This window comes from Doryrhamphus excisus, linkage group LG13 (genome assembly GCF_037039965.1).
Source record: "Doryrhamphus excisus strain RoL-2023G ecotype Guam linkage group LG13, RoL_Dexc_Guam_v1.1, whole genome shotgun sequence".
Lineage (NCBI taxonomy): Eukaryota > Metazoa > Chordata > Actinopteri > Syngnathiformes > Syngnathidae > Doryrhamphus > Doryrhamphus excisus.
The window spans coordinates 16,724,570-16,746,117 of NC_136369.1; the positions used below are offsets into that span (position 1 = coordinate 16,724,570).

The following is a 21,548-nucleotide window of genomic DNA, read 5'->3' on the forward strand; positions in this document are numbered from 1 at the left end:
CTCAGCACGTTTAGAACCCTCTATGATCCAGTATAAGAAATGCATGGTGCATTGAGCGCTATGTGAAGCACTACACTACTAAAGCCGTCTGCCGCCGCCTCATCACAACCAGCACTACTTTATGTCCGTACAGAGTCTGGTGGAAGGCTGTCCTGGCTGTCCTCTCTTGCTCTCCCTTTTCAGGATGCTGTATTTATGGCGGCAGTAAACACAAAAGCCCTCTTTTGTTATTGATTGGGTGCATTTTATATTTGGACTCACAGGAAGGACTATCATAGGTACAGCTGGGACCCTGCAGTGGACATTTTACACAGTGCCTGCTAAATCCTGTAAGAGGGATTGCTTTCAGGAGGTCTGGCGTCAGTCTCTGCACGATATGAAATCATTTTAGTTTCGGGCCTTTCAGCCAACAGCGGATGCCCGGGCACACCTTCAAAGTTTGGTGATTTAATTATCCAGTCCGTTTATTTGATGTTTAAACTCTGCACCTGATAACACCGTGAATTATTATGCCGCAAAGGACATTTGCAGTCAGTAAATGGTTTTGTTTTGTAGACTAAATTAGCGAGCGGCTGCATTCAAAGAGCACTATCTGGCAACGTGAGGTGTTTCCAATTAATAGAAGAACAAGAGTTTTTGCTTATTTCCGGATAGATGCCTCTTTTCTTTGTTTTTTTTTTTTTTTTTTTTTTTTCCCCTCCGGTAACTCCAGAGACCGGTGATTGATGACCAAGTGTGAAATGGAAGTTAAGAGTGGCCCAAATGACCTATAAGTTTGAGTCCATTCTGCCTGCATGCTCACAGCCTGACTTAATACATAGAATCACACACACTGGCCCTCAAACAAATACAGGACGGGGTATAAGTCACGCTGTGGCCGCACGCCTAATGATACCAGTTTAAATGGACAGCGGCTTGCCGTGACTCACATCCCTCTCAGACTGCATTAATATTCTTGTGCTGGTTCTCCAGGCCCCCATCCCCGGAGTCAGACAACTTTTCCCTCATAAGTCACACTGGGAAACACACGAGCTCCGTTTGCCTTATTAATATTGTCAGCTGTGTTTAATTTCATCACTTCCTGTCATTGAGTGCGCAGCTCTGTCAACAGCAGAGACAGCTCAGTGACCCACACTGAAAGAGTCTGTCATATCCATGACGTCTGGCTTTTAGACACTTAGTCTGCAAGAGGAAGACTGATGCAATGGTAATTTTGCTTTCCGTTTCCTTATATGGCTATAAGAGTGGTTAAGTCACCGGTTTGTCGTTTGGAACTTTTTTTCATTCATTTTCTACCGCTTATATACCGATATTTAAACCCAAGATGGGTACTTGATACACTCTAGCCGTGTATTGTTTCATTCATTTTCTACCGCTTATCCTCACGAGGGTCGCGGTGGTGCTGGAGCCTATCCCAGCTGTCTTCAGGCGAGAGGCAGGGTACACCCTGGACTAGTCGCCAGCCAATCACAGTGCACATATAGACAAACAACCATTCACACTCACATTCATACCTATGGACAATTTGGAGTCGCTAATTAACCTAGCATGTTTTTGGAATGTGGGAGGAAAGCGTAGAAAACCCACGCATGCACGGGGAGAACATGCAAACTCCACACAGATATGGCTCAGGGTGGAATTGAACTCGGGTCTCCTAGCTGTGAGGCCTGCGCACTAACCGAGATATAATCAGAGCAAATAATATTCATTCATTCATTTTCTACCGCTTATCCACACAAGGGAGCCTATCCTAGCTGTCGTCGGGCGAGAGGCGGGGTACACCCTGGACCGGTCGCCAGCCAATCACAGGGCACATATAGACAAACAACCATTCACACTCACATTCATACCTATGGACAGTTTGGAGTCGCCAATTAACTAGCATGTTTTTGGAATGTGGGAGGAAACCGGAGTACCCGGAGAAAACCCACGCATGCACGGGGAGAACATGCAAACTCCACACAGAGATGGCCGAGGGTGGAATTGAACCCTGGTCTCCTAGCTGTGAGGTAGGATTTTTTTTTTTAAATTTAATTTCCTTTGTAGTCCATGAAAGCAGATCTGTGTGTTTTTGGCAAAACAATGGAAATTCCATTGTTGTAATAGTAATATTATTCAAATATAGAGATGTTAAAAGACCCTGTACCTTAAGACCCCCCTCACACTAACCACAAATCAAGCAGGACCAGCCAGAATTAAAAAGTTTCAAAATCGGCATCGCATTCAGTAGAGGATTTGAACACGGTTCGAATATTTATCAGCAATAGGAGCTAACGCTTCAGGGGCTTCCTGGATTTCAGTACCTTTGTGGTAAAGTGGCGTTTTCACTTGCGGGCATCTAGCCTCTGTGTTGTCCTACAATATTCTGCAGCAAAGCGTGCCATATATTTATTCATTCACCGAATGCCTGTGAAGACTAGTTTGCATTCTGTTTACAAATTAATTTGGCATGCAATTTGGGACTAAAAATGGTGTCCATTGCCATGAACTGATCACACTCCCGTAGCCTGCATTGTTCCCGCATGGGTATGCATTGTCACCACCATTATTTGGTCCTTCCCTGTCCCACGTGACGCCCAGCAACACCAGGCCTCACCCCTATAGCTTCATTAATATGTCTACTTGCAAGGGACCTTCAAGCTATTGAACTCCAGAGAGCAAAAAAAAAAAAAAAAAGTTAAGTCCATATTATCTGGCAGCTGCAGATGAGAATGTGCAAAGAGCAGGAAGGAAGCAAGAAAATGACTAGAAGACATCGCTGTGGGCATTATGATCACTTATTAACAGAAAACCTGACCAACAATGATGGTATTTTAAACTCAGAAAACACAACATCTCATGTCTCTCAAGTCGATTACCTCTGTTATGAAGTAGAGAGATAAAAGCAAACAAAGATGAGGTTGAGCAGCAGGACAACAACGTAAACTAAACACACATCTCTTGATTGAACAACACAATTAGCATTTAAATAGAAAAATCAGCTCTTACGAGACACTGTGTTCTCCACGGGTGCGGTGCTCGATTTTAGTCGTATTTTAGCAGCGCACTTTTGACATACTTCCAGCTTTGTCCCAATCCGTGCTATAAAACTCAAAAGTGAGTCCACACGCTGACACGTATTTCGATATAACTTCACCGCTCGAGTCTCCCACTTTGGCGAGGAGCTCATCCTGGCTGACATGTAAAATGGTGACTCGCTGAGGAGGGACGGTGAAAGAACTTTATAGCGACTATCTGCACGGCGGTTCAATTCCACCCTCGGGCATCTCTGTGTGGAGTTTGCATGTTCTCCCCGTGCATGCGTGGGTTTTCTCCGGGTACTCCGGTTTCCTCCCACATTCCAAAAACATGCTAGGTTAATTGGCGACTCCAAATTGTCCATAGGTATGAATGTGAGTGTGAATGGTTGTTTGTCTATATGTGCCCTGTGATTGGCTGGCGACCAGTCCAGTGTGTACCCCGCCTCTCGCCCGAAGAAGACAGCTGGGATAGGCTCCAGCACCTCCATGAACATTAATCAAACATAATCATTTTTTCTGGGTACATGATACCATACAGCATCCATATCAAACTTGTGCGGGACGCACTAACATTAAACTTTCATATCAAGGCGGGGGCCTCAAACTAGTGTCCTGCGGACCACATTTGGCCCGCAGGCGGCGTGTTTGAGACCACTGCTATAAATGCAATCACAGAAAACAGATCGGGAACCCAAATCCGAAAACAATCCCGCTAAACGGGAAGATATACTTTTGTTCTGACAAAGAAAGAAAAAAAGCCGGCGTCATATCATGCCACTGCAAACGGCCTTGAACAATAAAACAGATAAAAGATGGCACCAAGGGGCCTATAATAAAGGGAAACTACATCCCTGCCCAAAAGTAAGGAGCTCATTTTATCTTTGTGATTGTACCATTCAAGAAGTGCAGAGCACAGATCAGAAAGTGCCCACAACTAAATCCGAGCGAACAATCCCTCAGAGCCAAAACCGGGAGAACTGGGAGCATGACAAATAACATTTTCTGGGCTGCAATATAAAGATGCAATTTCCTATACTGAAAGCTCGGAAGAGGACATTGAAAGTCAACAGTCAAAAACAGTGACAGCCGCCTGAGTTAATAATCCTGATGGCGCCGCTACCGCCTACCTGTGTTTACTCTAGATTGCCTACATTACCTCATACGTTTGTGTTGTCGTTTCCCCCCGGCTGGCTTCGTGATAAGATAAAACACACTTTTCGCGGCGGGAGAGGGTGGAAAGCATGTTTGTGCGCCTAACACACACACTGATTAATACCAACGTTACATTGAGAAAGTTTGCAGAGGCTGAACCGACAACACATTTGTTTAATACCGCTGTTTCCCGGTTTCTCTGCAGGCTCTGTTGATTACATTTAAATGAGTTGAAAACAGGTGAGGGAAAAAAAAAAATACATCTGCATATTCTTTGGGCAGAGGCTGCTGCAAAACAACGCAGGCATTATTTTTGATTACCGTGATTGAAAAGTTTACAGACAGATGCTAATGGAAGCTAGGGAAGAAACGATATTCATATACCTGAAAAAGACTTGCAATTACTGCAATTTCACAACAGTGCTCTTATTGAGTGCAGTCACTTTTTTTTTTTTCTTTTGATGGCAACATCTCTCTAATTGGACCGTCGGTCATTGTAATGTGCATCTGCTTTTACCGCAATGTGGCACAAGTGCATCATCATGTGTAAGGCGTATACAGAAACTACAATTCACTAAGAGAAGTAGTGCAAGACTCGAGTAAGCATGACAAGTAGCGATTTCAATCACCGAATGAGATACACTAAAGTTTTAGTATACGGCATTAACTTTTACTATATCACATAACGTCTGATTAATGACAAATTAATCACACATCTTACATCTGTTCAAAATGTGTTACTATCTGGAAGAAGCTGCCTGATGTTCACTGAGGACCAGGACTGCCCATTATATTAATTGGCGATTCATAAGGTGGGTGGATGTCTGACCCACATCACAAACGTCACTGTGTAGATATTATATGACATCGGTCAGCGGACATTAAGCTCCCCTCCTACGGATTCGCTGTTGCTACTCCGCGGCAAAGATTAAGTGAACAGACGTTGTGTCGTGCTGCACAAACTTTCATCCTTATTATTCAGATTATGGATAAACTAACTTAGCCGTAATGGGCGGGAGGGAACATCGCCTCGACTCCATTCATTTTCAATGGAAGCTGTGCATTTGAAAGTTTGTGCTCGGTATGATAGGATGAAGAGTCTTGAACCAGTCATGATGTGCTATATAAATCACTATATTGACACTTACTATGGTACCCATTATGTCATTGGATGGTCATATCACCTTGTACTTCGGTACGAGGTGCATTATTAAAAAAAAAAAAAAAAAACTTGGGAAAAAACATGGGTAAAAAAATATATCTTTACAAAATAAAAGTTCAAGGAGCATCAAAAGGAGAAAATGCACAATTGTGATTTTTCTTTGTTTGCATTCACTACTGAAAATTGATGATGACAACAAAACCACAAATTTAACTTATAGTTCACTTATAGCTCACTACAATTGTGGGTTGATTTTAACAACAAAACAAATACTGTACTCTACTACTTTTTTCAGACTTATAGTCACTGTATAGTCATTACATTATAGTCACTATAGTGACTGAAAGCCATAGCTTTTCAGTATGTGGAATCAAACTATGGAATGGATTGAGTAAGGACCTCAAACAATGCACAACGATGAGCCAATTCAAGAAACAATACAAGCAGTTGATGTTTGCTAAATACAAGGATGAAGAGTCTTGAACCAGTCATGATGTGCTATATATATCACTATATTGACACTTACTATGGTACCCATTATGTCATTGGATGCTCATATCACCTCGTACTTCGGTATTAAAAAAAAACAAAAAAAAAACTTAAACTGTATTATGGAAAGCAGGAAGTGAACAAATGTAACAGTTACTGATTGTAAAAGTATAATCAGGATAATTATTGTATCGTATAATATAATATAATATATGTAAGTATAATACAGGATAATTCATAATGCCGCCTACAGAGAACATACTAACTCCTTATTTCTAAAATCACAAATACTTCAACTTGCTGATATAGTTCATCTTTAAACAGCTGAAAATAATGCATAAGGCTAAAATTAACCAATTAGCTAAAAATGTCGTCCAATAACTTTAAAACTTAAAAACTTAACAAAAAAATTAAAATTAAAATTAAAATTAAAATTAAAATTAAAATTAAAATTAAAATTAAAATTAAAATTAAAATACTTAAATTGTATTAGGAAAGCAGGACGTGAACAAATATAACAGTTACTGATTGTAAAAGTACCAGATGGAGGGGTAGGATTTAATAAGCTTTGCTTCTTCCTACTCCTTTTGGACATGTGGAACTGTGAACTGATTATGGGATGCATTCAATTGTAATCTGATGCATGTTCAAATGAAATAAAACCATTACCATTACCGTAGCGAGGTAACCTGAATACACTGAATAGCTTGGCGTTTGGTTAGCAGGAGCCATGGATAGCAAAAATAAAACAGCAAAAAAGTACTAAAAATGAATCAAACGCTGACCTTGAAACCGATGCACATACCGAATTGTCATTATAGCGTACTGTTACACCCCTAATTAACACTTAACACACACACATACACACGCACCTGGCTTTGTTGCTGATAGCAATGTGCAGGTGACTGCAAATACAAAGCCCCGCCCACCGTCTGTTCTTTTCACACGGGCATGGGGGGTGGGGGGGGTTGGTGCTACGGTTAGTTAGCCTTCAATGAGAGGTGGTAGAATGGTACGTTCAATCTTAAGAAGGAGGGAGCGTAATTCCGTGAAACTGTCATGGTTGTGATGGTCTCGCTCTGAAGAAGGCCCGCCTAGAGCAGGAGCTGAACGCACATTCAACTCAGCTGTCATGCTTTCTCAATAGGCTTTGGGTTCAATTCTCAACCCTAGGTTCCCAAAAGTGGGGTACGCGTACCTCTACCTGTACACCAATTGTCATGGGGGTAAGTGAATAAAAATGAAAAAAATAACTACTGCCTAACACTCACAATTACAAGTGTACCTGAATGCCTCACAGCAGAATGAAGGAAACAGAAAGCGCATGGAGTTCTTCATTGCTCTGTGTGAGTTATATAAATACGTAAATTGGGTTTTCCGTTTGAGTCGGAACTTCTGGAAAGGATTAATGATGCGAACCAGGGTTCCGCTGTAGTTTCTTTTGTTTCAAAACCTTTATTGATAACATTAATAATTACACAGACAATCTATCATGCTATGGTACATATATAAATAAAATAAATATAAATAGCAGAGCACAACAACATGCTAACTGCATTTCTGCTAAACCAACATCAGTCGACCAACTGATTATGCTACTGGATCTATAGCAATTTCACTACGATGACGATGAGTGGTTAGAGCGCAGGCCTCACAGCTAGGAGACTTGAGTTCAATTCCACATAACATATGGAGAAGGTCATAAACAGGTATGCTATGGCTTAAATACGGACAAATGTACGGATAAATATTCCCTTTATTAATAAGGACGAGTGGTTAGCGTGCAGGCCTCACAGCTCGGAGACCGGAGTTCAATTCCACCCTCGACCATCTCTGTGTGGAGTTTGCATGTTCTCTCGTGCATGCGTGGGTTCTCTCCGGGTACTCCTCCCACATTCCAAAAACATGCTAGGTTAATTAGCGACTCCAAATTGTATGAATTGTAGGTATGAATGTGAGTGTGAATGGTTGTTTGTGTATATGTGCCCTGTGATTGGGTGGCGACCAGTCCAGGGTGTACCCCGCCTCTCGCCCGAAGACAGCTGGGATAGGCTCCAGCAACCCACGCAACCCTAGTGAGGATAAGCGGTAGAAAATGAATGAATGAATGCATGAATGCATGAATGAATGAATGAATGAATGCATGAATGAATGAATGAATGAATGAATGAATGAATGAATGCATGCATGAATGAATGAATGAATGAATGAATGAATGAATGAATGAATGAATGAATGAATGAATGAATGAATGAATGAATATTAGGGTCAAACCACATCTGTTCACTTGCCAATTGGATCTGATGGAAGTCGAACTGCGTTCCCCTCACAATCAAACCGTGCAATCCACCATTGATTTAATATGCACACAAGGTCCATTACTACTGTTTGCTCCTACTCTGCATTGAGGAGGGACGAAATTGAGTTTCATCAATACGGAATTTCATCAATGTGAAAATACAATATATGAAAAAACAGTTTTGCTTTGAATACAAAGCCAATTCCTTACTTTGTTGTCATCAACTAAATTGGGGAAAGACTGAAAACGCCAAATTATCATAAGCAATATTTGCTCTTGTTGCGCTGCTACGGAATCTGACATCCAAAAAGTTCCATCTGGCAGGAAAGTCTTCCTGCAAATCCTTTGGTGATCTCCCTCGCTCGTCAGCGAGTCAATTTCCAGTGTCAGGGCCAGCTCAGCAAACACTTTGGACTCCATCGTGTTTTCTGTCATCCACTTTTCGCTTTCTCCCCCTCATCTCCTGTCTCTCTGCTCCATGTCGTGAGAGCGTTGTAATGCCGGGGAAATTACGGGGCCCAGCTTCATTGAGAGTATGGGAAGGGTGATGGGGGGGGGGAGCTGGAGGTGTTGCTGAGGAGGGTGGGCGCTCAAGTGACAGGCCTTGAAATCAAGCCATCGAGACAACACACTGCAGCAATCAGGGGGCGCCAAGGAAGATTGGAAGCACGCCTTGGATCAGGAGTAAATGACAGAATATGAGCTCCAAGCGCCGTTCCTTTCGTATGGAGAATAAAGTGGTGAGACTGGGTTTTGATGCTGGATGACGAAAGGAGAAGACAAGCATCCCAGTAGGACTGCGGGTTCATTTGAGGACTTGAAGCTGCTTCCTTCTTACATTCTCTTATTCATTAATTCCACTAAATCCTTTGGGTCTGGCCCACAAACTGAGCCGAAGTGCAAAATCTATAATATCCCAGCACTCCAGAGGTAGAAGGAGGGTTTTCCGAAGATGACGCTCGATATGTGAGCTTATTCTGGTTTTTCTCACGATTAACCCCATGCTGACAGGCGTAATCTTCCCGGGAAGATTCCTTATAGGAAAACTGTAACACACTTGCTGTCTTTACATGCGTTTTTCTTCGACAATCTCTCCTTCTGTTGTCATGGTCCAGCCTGTATCTTCAGTATATTTCAGACCGTCTTATAATAGGATTCTCCACGATGGAGTGTGTGTTCTATGTGTGTGTGTGTGTGTAAGTGTACACAACAAGCACTGTGTCAACTCGAGCTCGCCGCCACTCCGCTCGCCTACTCTGGCAGAGGAGTTTTTGCTGGGTCAAAATTAATTACTGTAGCTGTTAAGCACACAGCAGCTGTTGTAAACAAATAGATTTTCATTTCAAATGAGCCCCCGCCGCACAAAAATATTTTAAATCTTCCCCGAATGTTTACAAGCAACTTGAGCGATCGGCAAAGCTGTGCTGGCATGTCTGCTAAAGAAATTGCTCTACTATTTTTTTAACTGCACTCATTTGCTGAACATTACTACAGTTTGAATTAAGGGTCTTCCCTTGTGCTTTTTCTGGCTTTCCTTGTTTTTACTGTCCAGTACTAAATCTTACATGTTTTATACTGTGATTTGCTCCTCTTTTTTTATTATTATTATTCTGTATCTTCTGAAGGCATTGCAGTTCTGGGGAATAATTAGAGGAAATAAAGAGCAAAACTCATGAAGCTGATCTATATGGATTTAATTTGTGCAACCTGCGTTTGGTCAATGACTGCAGGACATTAAAAAAGTGTAATTGTAAAAGTTTAGGCCGATCACAAAGGTAACAAAAAACAAACATCAAACACTGAAAGTAACAACAAAAACCTGCATGTTTCGGGCTGTCAATTGTTATGTTTTGTGGATGTACCCAAAGTCCTTCATTTTCATGCACTAGCAAATGATAATTGACAGTACTGTGTATAAAAACTCAGTCATTATGACAAAGCAAAGCAGTATTGATGAACATAAGACGCACAATATAAGTCGAAGCCTTATTTTCAAGAAAATCCAAAGTAGCCAAGTGATTGATCTTGTCTATGACTAAGGATTTTCATAATCAAGTCAAATATTGCTTTTTTTTTAAGATGCCGATCTCATTTACGACTTTTTTCTCCACAAAGAAAAATGCTAAAACACTCTAATAAAAATTAGATTTTACCTATAATCGAGTAAGAGTCAAATATTGCTTTTTTTTAAGATAGCGATCTCATTTACGACTTTTTTCTCCACAAACAAAAAAGCTAAAACACTCTGATAAAAAATAGATTTTACCTATAGTCAAGTAAGAGTCAAATATTGCTTTTTTTTTAAGATAGCGATCTCATTTACAACTTTTTTCTCCACAAACAAAAAAGCTAAAACACTCCGATAAAAATTAGATTTTACCTATAGTCGAGTAAGAGTCAAATATTGCTTTTTTTAAGATAGCGATCTCATTTACGACTTTTTTCTCCACAAAGAAAAACGCTAAAACACTCTGATAAAAATTAGATTTTACCTATAGTCAAGTAAGAGTCAAATATAGCTTTTTTTTTAAGATAGCGATCTCATTTACGACTTTTTTCTCCACAAAGAAAAACGCTAAAACACTCTGATAAAAATTAGATTTTACCTATAGTCGAGTAAGAGTCAAATATTGCTTTTTTTTTTAAGATAGCGATCTCATTTACAACTTTTTTCTCCACAAACAAAAAAGCTAAAACACTCCGATAAAAATTAGATTTTACCTATAGTCGAGTAAGAGTCAAATATTGCTTTTTTTAAGATAGCGATCTCATTTACGACTTTTTTCTCCACAAACAAAAAAGCTAAAACACTCTGATAAAAATTTGATTTTACCTATAGTCGAGTAAGAGTCAAATATTGCTTTTTTTAAGATAGCGATCTCATTCACGACTTTTTTCTCCACAAAGAAAAACGCTAAAACACTCTGATAAAAATTAGATTTTACCTATAGTCGAGAAAGAGTCAAATATAGCTTTTTTTTTAAGATAGCGATCTCATTTACGACTTTTTTCTCCACAAAGAAAAACGCTAAAACACTCTGATAAAAATTAGATTTTACCTATAGTCGAGTAAGAGTCAAATATTGCTTTTTTTTTTAAGATGCCGATCTCATTTACGACTTTTTTCTTCACAAAAAAAATGCTAAAACACTCTGATAAAGAAATAAACATGGTATAGGTGTGCAACAATGGTACCTCTATTTACTTATTTATACACTGAAAGCGAATTAGGTCTTGCTGGTTTCGGTCGCTGTTCACTTCCCCTTAGTCAAATCAGATTCCTCCGAGTGGAATCGTTGAATATTCTGAAACAGCCCGACTCTGTTGTTTTCTAAGAGCCTTTAAAACAATTGAACACACTTGTTTTTTAAGCCACTTACCACTGATGTGTGTGAGCGACAGGAGAGATGGCACAATTTGTTGTGTTTGATGACCAGCTCAATATCGACATCGGCGGATAACTCAAGGCTGCAATATCGGTCAATAAATCTTGGTGAGGATTTGGATAAAGATATGGACTCAGGGATGTTCGGGAATGCTGCTAAACTAACAAATAGACCAACAAAAACAAATCTATTCACTCAAAGTCATTTCCATGGAACAGTTCAGGAACAATTGGGGGATATTCTCAAACGTACAACAACAGGACCAAGGAAAAACACACACACGGAAAAAAAAGCTTGCAGTGGACAGATGGAAAAATTGTTAAAAAAAAAAAAAAAAAGAACGATGGAGAACGATTGCATCATCGACTCAGTCAGCCAAATGATGTCATCAAATTGAGTGTCAACAACCGTCCAAAAGGCTTGATATACAATGTTAAGTGTTCGTATTTATTATAAGTGAGCGTCAAAACAGTGTGATAAAAGGCATCAAAGGGCACTGGGAGCCACTGGTTTGTTTTATGACCATGATTTTGCTCTCACGTGTAATACTTCTGTATGATCCAATAGTATTACACAACACTATTCCACCTGTCCTGTTTTGAAGGAGGCCATCCAAACTGTGTTGAAGGCCACCCTCCTTTAGCCCTCTCTTGCCACCCGGCCATCCTGACAGTGCAGTCATTTCCCAGCCCAGTGGAGCAGCACGTAGTGACCCGTACCTTGACCTCCACCACGGCTTGCATGAGAGTCTGTGCCGGCTCAAGCCCAAAGAGAAGGTCCGGTCCACCTCTGCTATTATTTATGAGCTATTTCACACAGTTGTGCTTCCATTAGAGACCCACCCTTGGCCTACCTTACTCGGTGCTCCCTTTTGCACTTAACAAAAAGGGCAACGGCATGGGCTAGGGGGGACGCTGAGGTGCAGAAGGGTGGCTGTGGTTGGGTTTCACATCTTGGCAAGTTTCATACAATATGTCGAATTATACAATTGCCTCCAGCTTGTCTGGAGTAATCATTCAAATGTGTGATCTCTGGTCTTTCTGCCCCAAAACTTTTTTCAAAAGCATTTTTTTAATTTTTTTGTGCCAAATAGAGATTACGACATCTAAAATAGATGAAGGATAGTTATCAAACCGCTGTGTTAATTTGGCACCAAATTGTTTCACTTATCAGCAATAGTGTAGCGGGGGGGAAAACAAGCAAAATAATTGATTTGATTAAATGACTCAAATAAAAATTGTGGGCACGGAAGGCTAAAATATGATTAACGGGAGTGAGTGGGATCCAGCAGAATGGATGTGATGATGTTTAACTAAGGAAGGTTGGATTTACACTACACAGTTCCCTTTTAAATGTGGTTCATCAGTGGCGTGAGCATAGACCACTACATAAGGAACGCTAACGCGGTCGGTTATTAGAAACATGTTGGAGTCATGCAAAGCATACTAGCTACTAGGCCGTCCCCTCTCAACTAACTACATGATGCAAATTTCCTTGCCGAAAGGCATTTGTCACAAATGCTTTCTTAATATAAGTCCATTTTATTGCAAATGTTGATCCAAAATCATAAGAAAAGGTGTTCACAAAGGTGGGCTGTAGGCATTCCGAACGAGTCTTACGCTCGCAGAAAACATTATACCGCGTCACTGTGATGCAAGGTTAGCTTTTGTGGGCTACACATCAAGCTATACAAGACGATGTGGAGGGGGAGGAGCGAGACGGCGTAGCGTGAGCTAGCGCTCCCGGTCTAATGAGGTTGGTTTCACATCGGTACATTATGACCTGGTTTGCATCAGCGTGCTACACGCTGGTCATCTATATCACAAGGTTCCCAGTAGGGCTTACTAAATTCCATCATGAAGACAAGATTTGTGGGGTGCACGGCGGTTGGATGGTTAGCGTGCAGACCTCACAGCCAGGAGACCCGAGTTCAATCCCACTCTCGGCTATCTCAATGTGGAGTTTGCATGTTTTCTCCGGGTACTCCGGATTCCAAAAACATGCTAGGTTAATTGACGACTCCAAATTGTCCATAGGTATGAATGTGAGTGTGAATGGTTGTTTGTCTATATGTGACCTGTGATTGGCCTCTCGTCCGAAGACAGCTGGGATAGGCTCCAGCACCCCCTGCGACCCTCGCAAGGATAAGCGGTAGAAAATGAATGAATGAATGAAGACGAGATTTGTGGCACACAATTCCACAGTATGGTGGGTTGAAATTAGGGATCGACTGATATGGTTTTTTTGGGGCCGATACCGATTTTTTTCCATCACCCTTAGCCGATGGCCGATTTTGCTTGGGCCGATATTTGTGGCTGATACTGCATCCGCCTGACTGTAAATAATGTGGTGGAAAAATACATCGGCGAACCCACGTGCGTATCGGCCGACACCGATACAAGGAAAAAAATGCAAATATCGTCCCGATGTATCGGCCGATCCTTAGTTGAAATACAGCATGGAGATCTGAAAGAGAACACCCACCTGTGATTGTGACAAAGGTGTTCCCCTCCTCCCCCAGCAAAGGGTTGATGACTCGGCAGCTGTACGTGCTGTTGGGCTCCAGCACCACCGTCAACACGCTCGTCAGAGAGAACAGCCCTTTGTCGTTGGCCACCACCGTCGTGGTGATGTTGTCCGTCAGGTTGCGGCCACTCCCATCCTGCCATATCACGTCAGCTTCTGGGTAGCCTCCGTAGGCCTCGCAGGTCAGAGCCACCTTATCGCCGGGCCGACGGTTAGATGCCGACTCCAAGGTCACCACGGGCTTGGAGTAAGGGGCTGGATAAAAGATGGGAGATGAGGAATCAAACGTGGGTAAACTTTGGAAGACGTGGAATTTTGGGAATGATATGCCGCCATCAAATAATCCTTTAAGCAGCATGAGGCGCTGTGGGATATGTTTGATAAGATTCCTGTTAAGGTGTTAATAACATTTACTGTGCTTAGCATGAAATGGGGTTTTAAGATTCCCACATGACATCTTTGGCACACGACGATGCTGCATCTCAACACTCCAGAGATGGAAATGGGCATTTCCTGGATGGAATTGGCCGGCTTGGAGATATGGGGTGACCCACCCCAATCTCCCTCAAGCTGAAACACCGCTACAAGAGGTGGAAGAGAAGAGAGGCTGCTCTATTCCCAGAGCCAATCAGCAAACAACAGGGTGGAGCTCAGATTTGAGTTTGTCGGCTAAAGGGTTGCCGCTAACTTCTGTCTGTTTGACTGTCAGGCGCATATCCATCGGGATTTGGTCCTTTGCATTCACAGCAGGAAGGAAATATACGATGCTAAATGTGAATTCTGTTTAAAAATAGCAACATCTATAAATCTAATGCATAAAATGGAACCAATTTGTCACTGTTGGAGACATTGTTTTGCCTCTCGCCAGCCAACAGGGAGGAAAAAAAAAAAAAAAAAAACTTTATTCATTAACACTACCTAATGCACATCCATCCTTGGAGAATACAGCGACAGACTCTCAATGGATATAAAAATGTGTGAGCAAAATGTGTGAGGCACGGCATCTCCCTCTAAACAAATAAATACTAAGTCTCCGCAATTGGAAAAAGGTGGCCTACACCAGGACGTTAGTAAAGGCTGATTGAACAAAACACCAGCTAATAATCAGAGTCAGCAGCTATTGACCACGACAGAGGCCGCAATCAGCGCTTATTGACCAGACACACAGCTAGGCGGCCGCCAGGAAGCCGTTTATCTCATGTTTACGTCCTGCGTAAGGTAAAAAGGATGCAGGTAAGTACGCGTGACATTATACGACGGAACTATTAACGCACGAGCGCCGATCTTTATACGTTGAGCTCTTATTTAATTATGTCATTATCCACACAGCATTAGCTTACTTACAACATGCTAATACACGGAGATACAATCAAGCTAATCATCAATACTCATTCGTTTGAGGCCATTACTTGCAATATTACGAGTGATGCTTTCCAGTTCTGACTAATGTTGCCATAACAGGTAAAATATCGGGAGAAAACAGCTAGTAGACCTGAGTTCGATTCCATTCTCGGTCATCTCTGCGTGGAGTTTGCATGTTCTCCCCGTGCATGTGTGGGTTTTCTCCGGTTACTCCGGTTTACGATGGACGAGTGGTTAGCGCCCAGACCTGACAGCTGGGAGACCTGGGTTCAATTCCATCCTCGGCCATCTCTGTGTGGAGTTTGCATGTTCTCACCGTGCATGCGACTCCAGTTTCCTCCCACATTCCAAAAACATGCTAGGTTAATTGACGACTCCAAATTGTCCATAGGTATGAATGTGAGTGTGAATGGTTGTTTGTCTATATGTGCCCTGTGATTGGCTGGCGACCAGTCTCGCCCGAAGACAGCTGGGATAGGAAAAACGGTAGAAAATGAATGAAAAAAACTGCCCCATTTACTTTGCATTTGGGGTATAGTATTATTGACAAAGCAGTGTCGGCTACGCATTATTAGCGAGGCTCGAGGTTCCCAATTAGTGTTTAAACCCGACATTACTCACCACCGGGCTGACTCTGCTCTGTTATAGCTAATGACTTTTTGTCGTCTCGTGGGAGTTTCTCACGCTGTGGAAATGTTTCGGACAGCACTGGTGGTTCGAGGGAGACGCGGTCTTGCGAAAATGCTGTTCTTTTACGATACTGCTTTAAATGGTTTATGGAATTAAACTTCCCCGGTTATGTGCTCATTCATTCATTTTCTAACGCTTATCCTCACGAGGGTCGCGGTAGTGCAGGAGCCTATCCCAGTTGTCTTCAGGCGAGAGGCGGGGTACACCCTGGACTGGTGGCCAGCCAATCACAGGGCACATATAGACAAACAACCATTCACACTCACATTCATACCTATGGACAATTTGGAGTCGCTAATTAACCTAGCATGTTTTTGGAATGTGGGAGGAAACCGGAGTACCCGGAGAAAACCCAAAACTACCGTGCAGCCTCGGTTATGTGCTAATACAGAAAACTTGTGCACGACTTGCTAATTTGTTAGCACATTAGGGCTCTATACGGGTGCCGCTGGACCGAAATCTGGAATGAATCTGGATTTCATTCATTCATCACATCTTTGTTAGGGCATAGAAATATTTAGCAAGTATGTCATGGGTTTGTGCTTTTATTTTTATTTGTGTTATGAATTGTATTGTATCAGAACTAGGGCTGCACGGCGATCGTGTGGTTAGCGCGCATACCTCACAGCTAGGAAACCGGGGGTTCAATTCCACCTTCGGCCATCTCTGTGTGGAGTTTGCATGTTCTCCCCGTGCATGCGTGAGTTTTCTCCGGGTACTCCGGTTTCCTCCCACATTCCAAAAAACATGCTAGGTTAATTGGCGACTCCAAATTGTCCATAGGTATGAATGTGAGTGTGAATGGTTGTTTGTCTATATGTGCCCTGTGATTGGCTGGCGACCAGTCCAGGGTGCACCCACAAAGACACTCAGACTAGTCAAACTTGCTGGACTTTGAACAGTGATATTGGCGCAAGCAAAATACAAAGTATCTGGTAGTGTCTGGTGTTGCCAATGGAAAACCATCAATATTGAGCAAAATGCAAAAAAAAAACAAGGATGACAGCTGGATTTAATGGTGTGTTGTTGGTCTTGTATGGAGGCTGCTTCTATAATTTAGAGGCTAATATTAATGCATGTTGAGCATTGTTTGCCTTACAGTTTAAAGGCCTATAATCACTGCCCACACTGCTTATATTGTAATGCATTGTCAGAGTGCTTTGTTAACCTAAATGGGGGTCACATCATTCCTATGTACTTAACACCATTATTGCAATGTGCGTCGTGGAACTCACCGGCCACCTGCAGAATCATAGCGGCGCTGCCGTAGTCCCGCACCCTGACGAAGCACGTGTAGCTGCCTTCGTCCGCCACCGCCACTTTTCTCAGCAGCAGGGAAGCGTTGCCCAGACGCAGCTCGGCGGGGAAGAGACTGGTACGGTTGACGAAGCTGTAGAACTGTTCAACGAGCTGATCGTGTCCCTCGCTGTAGCCGTATACGCTGCGTTTCGTTTCAGTCAGTTGCCAGAAGACCGTCAGATCCGATTCGTTGAAGGGGCCGGCGGCATCGAAGGAGCAGTTGAGGGTGGCGTCCCGGCCGTAGAGCGCCACCACGGGCTGGTCGGGAACACGCACGTCCATCAAGGCTACAAGAGAAGAGCAGGGGAGTGATGTCTTAGTCGAGATTCATGATGCATTCCAAAGAACAGGCAGGCTGAACGAAGTTGAGACCTACACTGTAATTGCCCTATCTGCAAGTACATACATATATTATGTGCGGAGTTCCCCAGGGGTCAATACTGGGGCCAAAACTGTTCAACTTGTACATCAATGACATCTCCAAAGTTACGAAAGACTTAAAGCTGGTATTATTTTGCGGATGATACCACTGCTTTTTTGTTCTGAAGGGAGTATAGAGAAGAAATGGTCGCACTAAAAAGATGGTTTGATGATAATAGATTGTCCTTGAACCTAAGTAAAACTAAAATCATGCTGTTTGGTAACAGCAGAAAGGACACGCACCAGCAAATACAAATAGACGGTGTGGACATTGAAAGGGTGAACAAAAATACATTTCTGTGGATCACAAATGATGAAAATACGAGCTGGAAACCTCATAATACAAATATATTCAACATAAGGTGGCCGGAAATATTTCAATATTGAACAAAGCAAAATTTGTTCTCAAGCCTAAATCACTCCACACTCTTTATTGCTCTCTGGTTCTACCATATCTTACTTATTGTGTGGAAATATGGGCTAATAACTATAAAAGCAATCTTCACTCGCTAAATGTACTGCAAAAAAGGCCAGTAAGGATAATTCATTATGCCGCCTACAGAGAACATACTAACTCCTTATTTCTAAAATCACAAATACTTAAACTTGCTGATATAGTTCATCTTCAAACAGCTAAAATAATGCATAAGGCTAAAAATAACTAATTACCTAAAAATGTCATCCAATACTTCTCTACAAGAGAGGAGAAATATGATCTCAGGGAAGAACCACATTTGAAACACTTATATGCTAGGACTACGCTAAAAAGCCATAGCATTTCAGTATGTGGACTCAAACTATGGAATGGATTGAGTAAGGAACTCAAACAATGCACAACGATGAGCCAATTCAAGAAACAATACAAGCAGTTGATGTTTGCTAAATACAAGGATGAAGAGTCTTGAACCAGTCATGATGTGCTATATATATCACTATATTGACACTTACTATGGTACACATTATGTCATTGGATGGTCATATCATTATTAACAAAAAATGTATTATGGAAAGCAGGAAGTGAACAAATGTAAGAGTTACTGATTGTACCAGTACCAGATGAAGGGGTAGGATTTAATAAGCTTGCTTCTTCCTACTCCTTTTGGACATGTGGAACTGTGAACTGATTATGTGATGCATTCAATTGTAATCTGATGCATGTTCAAATGAAATAAAACCATTACCATTACCATATGTGTGGTGGGCTCAAAAAGCTTTGGGAGTCAAGCTCGAAAACAGACCTGCAACTCATTTTGGTTCCTCACTCCAAGTTTGGGAAACGCTGTCTTACAAGATCAAGTGAAGCCATTTGAACTTTATACCGGATCTGCTTCAGAAAGAGTGCAACACAGGAGCAGGATAAATGAGATTTAGACAATTCAGCAAAAGCTAAAAACTCATGAGTGTCGATTTTGGAGACAATGACAAATTCTTATGCTGATTGAGTGGCACATGCATGTATTGTTTGTGTAGCTGAGAGCAAAAAAAAAAACAAACAAAAAAAATGTGCCGCATAATTATTCAGGATTAGCGACCATCTCAGGCAGACGTTCACGAGTCAGCGTTCCCCATTGATCTGTGTCTACTCATGCAAAACGCCGGGACACTCATCAACATCACAGTGTTAGTGGAGGCCTGGGGAGTAACTTCCTCCTGATGCTCAGTCTCTGTAATTGTTCAAATCAGGGCAGCATTTTTTGCCTCCTCACCCTCTTTTGAACTCCGTCAGACGGCTATCGTCAGCATTGACTCGCTTTGGTACGGGTGATATTTGACGAACGTGGAGCCATGCTTTAATCAACTACCCAATTAACAACAAACAAGACTTTCATCTGAGCGGGTCCATGTATGGATGGCTCCTGCCGAGTCAAGGCGGATCTATTTTTTACACGTACGTACAAGGTAGACCTGAGTACTGACACATAAACAGTGCCACCTATTGGCCAACTGTCCAACTACAGTGCAACTGAAGGAGGAAAAAGATCCCTCAGTAATCTTTTTCTCTGTTTATGGTTTTTAGAACGTGCAATAATGTTTTATGGGGACGGAGTGGATGGAGTGTCACCTTGATAACCGAAGAAGTTAATGGAATAAAGTGTGTTTTGTTTCCACAATGGAGCTTTGATAGGCAGGCCATTCAGGCAGTTGGAATTCAAATGTTACGCAGTGAAATTTGGACTTGGAGCGACCTTGACCAACCTCTCAAAGTTGCCACTCGAGCAAAAAACAAAAAAAACAAAAAGTGTTTTCATGTAATGTGGTTGCAGTGGAGGCTTTTCCGCATTAGGAAAAAAAAAATACTATGTTCACATTCTTGGCTGTACAGTTCTAGCACGGCAACTCCACGGGAGGAACCCCTCTGATATGACGGCAGACGGCGGTACAGAGTCAGACGCTCTTTAATGACTTTACTGTGACCTGAACACATCAGCATGAATGCAATTCCGACACATACAGTAAATGCATCGCCAACCAGCGAATGCATCTTTGAGTCCTCTGAAAAGTGCTATACAAATAACATGTATTATTATTATTATTATTATTATTATTATTATTATTATTATTATTATTATTATTATTATTATTATTATTACTGTTGTTGATATTATAATTAATATTAGTATTAATAATATTATTATTGATAATAATTAAATAAATGAAAAATAATATATAATAATAATAAATAACAAATAATAATAATTTATAAATATTTCTTCATAAATATTTATACATTTATATTATATTTTAAATTTATTTTTATTCATAAATAATAAAAAAATAAAATAATCATACTAATAATAATAATTATTATTCGTAATATTATTAGTGTTATTATTATTATTGTTATTGAGATTTATAATTAATAATAATAATATTATTAAATAATAATAATTAAATAAAATAATAAAATAATATATAATAATAATAAATAACAAATAATAATAATTTATAAATATTTATTCATAAATATTTATACATTTACATTATATTTTAAATTTATGTGTATTCATAAATAATAAATAATACATACAAATGAAATAATAATAATGATACTATACTACTACTAATAATAATAATAATAATAATTATTATTATTATCATTATTATTATTATCATCATCATCATCATCTCTTTGTCCTCCTCAGAACGTTTCCTCATTCTCACCACACTGGACTCCGAACATCACGAAAACAATGATTAACATGATTTGACAGCCCAAATTTTTGTATTATGTTAATTTTTTAATTAGAGAATTCTACCTATTTCGAAAATGACTCTTACCAAACAGGGCACGGTCATTGTAGTGATTGTGTTCTCTGCAATGCATGTGGAGGAAGGGGAGAGAAAGAGACAGTGCAATTAAGTCACTCCAAAAGCAGCCACGGATGACTCACACCATGGAGTCGGAGGGAGGCGGGAGGGGTGTGTTGGGGGGGGGGGGTTGTTTGGAGAGCAAACTGGCATCAAGCTCACACATTAAGATAATATCAGGAAACAAGGTTAAGGACGAGGCTGTGAAAAAGCTCCAATATCATCCGTGTGGTTATAGAAAAAAGGAAAAACAGAAACCCTCCTTGTTCGAGACCTCCACATCCCTCCTCCTCCTCCTCCTCCTCCTGATGCCTTTTTTTTTTTAAACAACGAGCGACCTACGGCTACGGTAGGGGCCTACACAGGGACCTTGCGTGGTCACGCTGAACCTGCACTTGGAAAGAGAACACAGGGAGTAATTTTGGAATCTGCAT

General features: G+C 41.1%; 1 protein-coding gene across 2 annotated transcripts in view; it reads right to left on the reverse strand.

Moving 5' to 3' along the window:
* The window catches only part of cd276 (CD276 molecule), an 88,012-nt gene that overhangs the window by 50,997 nt on the left and 15,467 nt on the right, over positions 1-21,548 (reverse strand). For both annotated transcript variants that reach the window (XM_078795864.1, XM_078795863.1), the window contains exons 3-4: positions 17,322-17,672; positions 13,993-14,289 (exon numbers count right to left, since the gene is read on the reverse strand). In XM_078795864.1, coding sequence (XP_078651990.1) covers positions 13,993-14,289; positions 17,322-17,672 — 648 coding nt within the window. The remainder of the gene's footprint in view (positions 1-13,992; positions 14,290-17,321; positions 17,673-21,548) is intronic.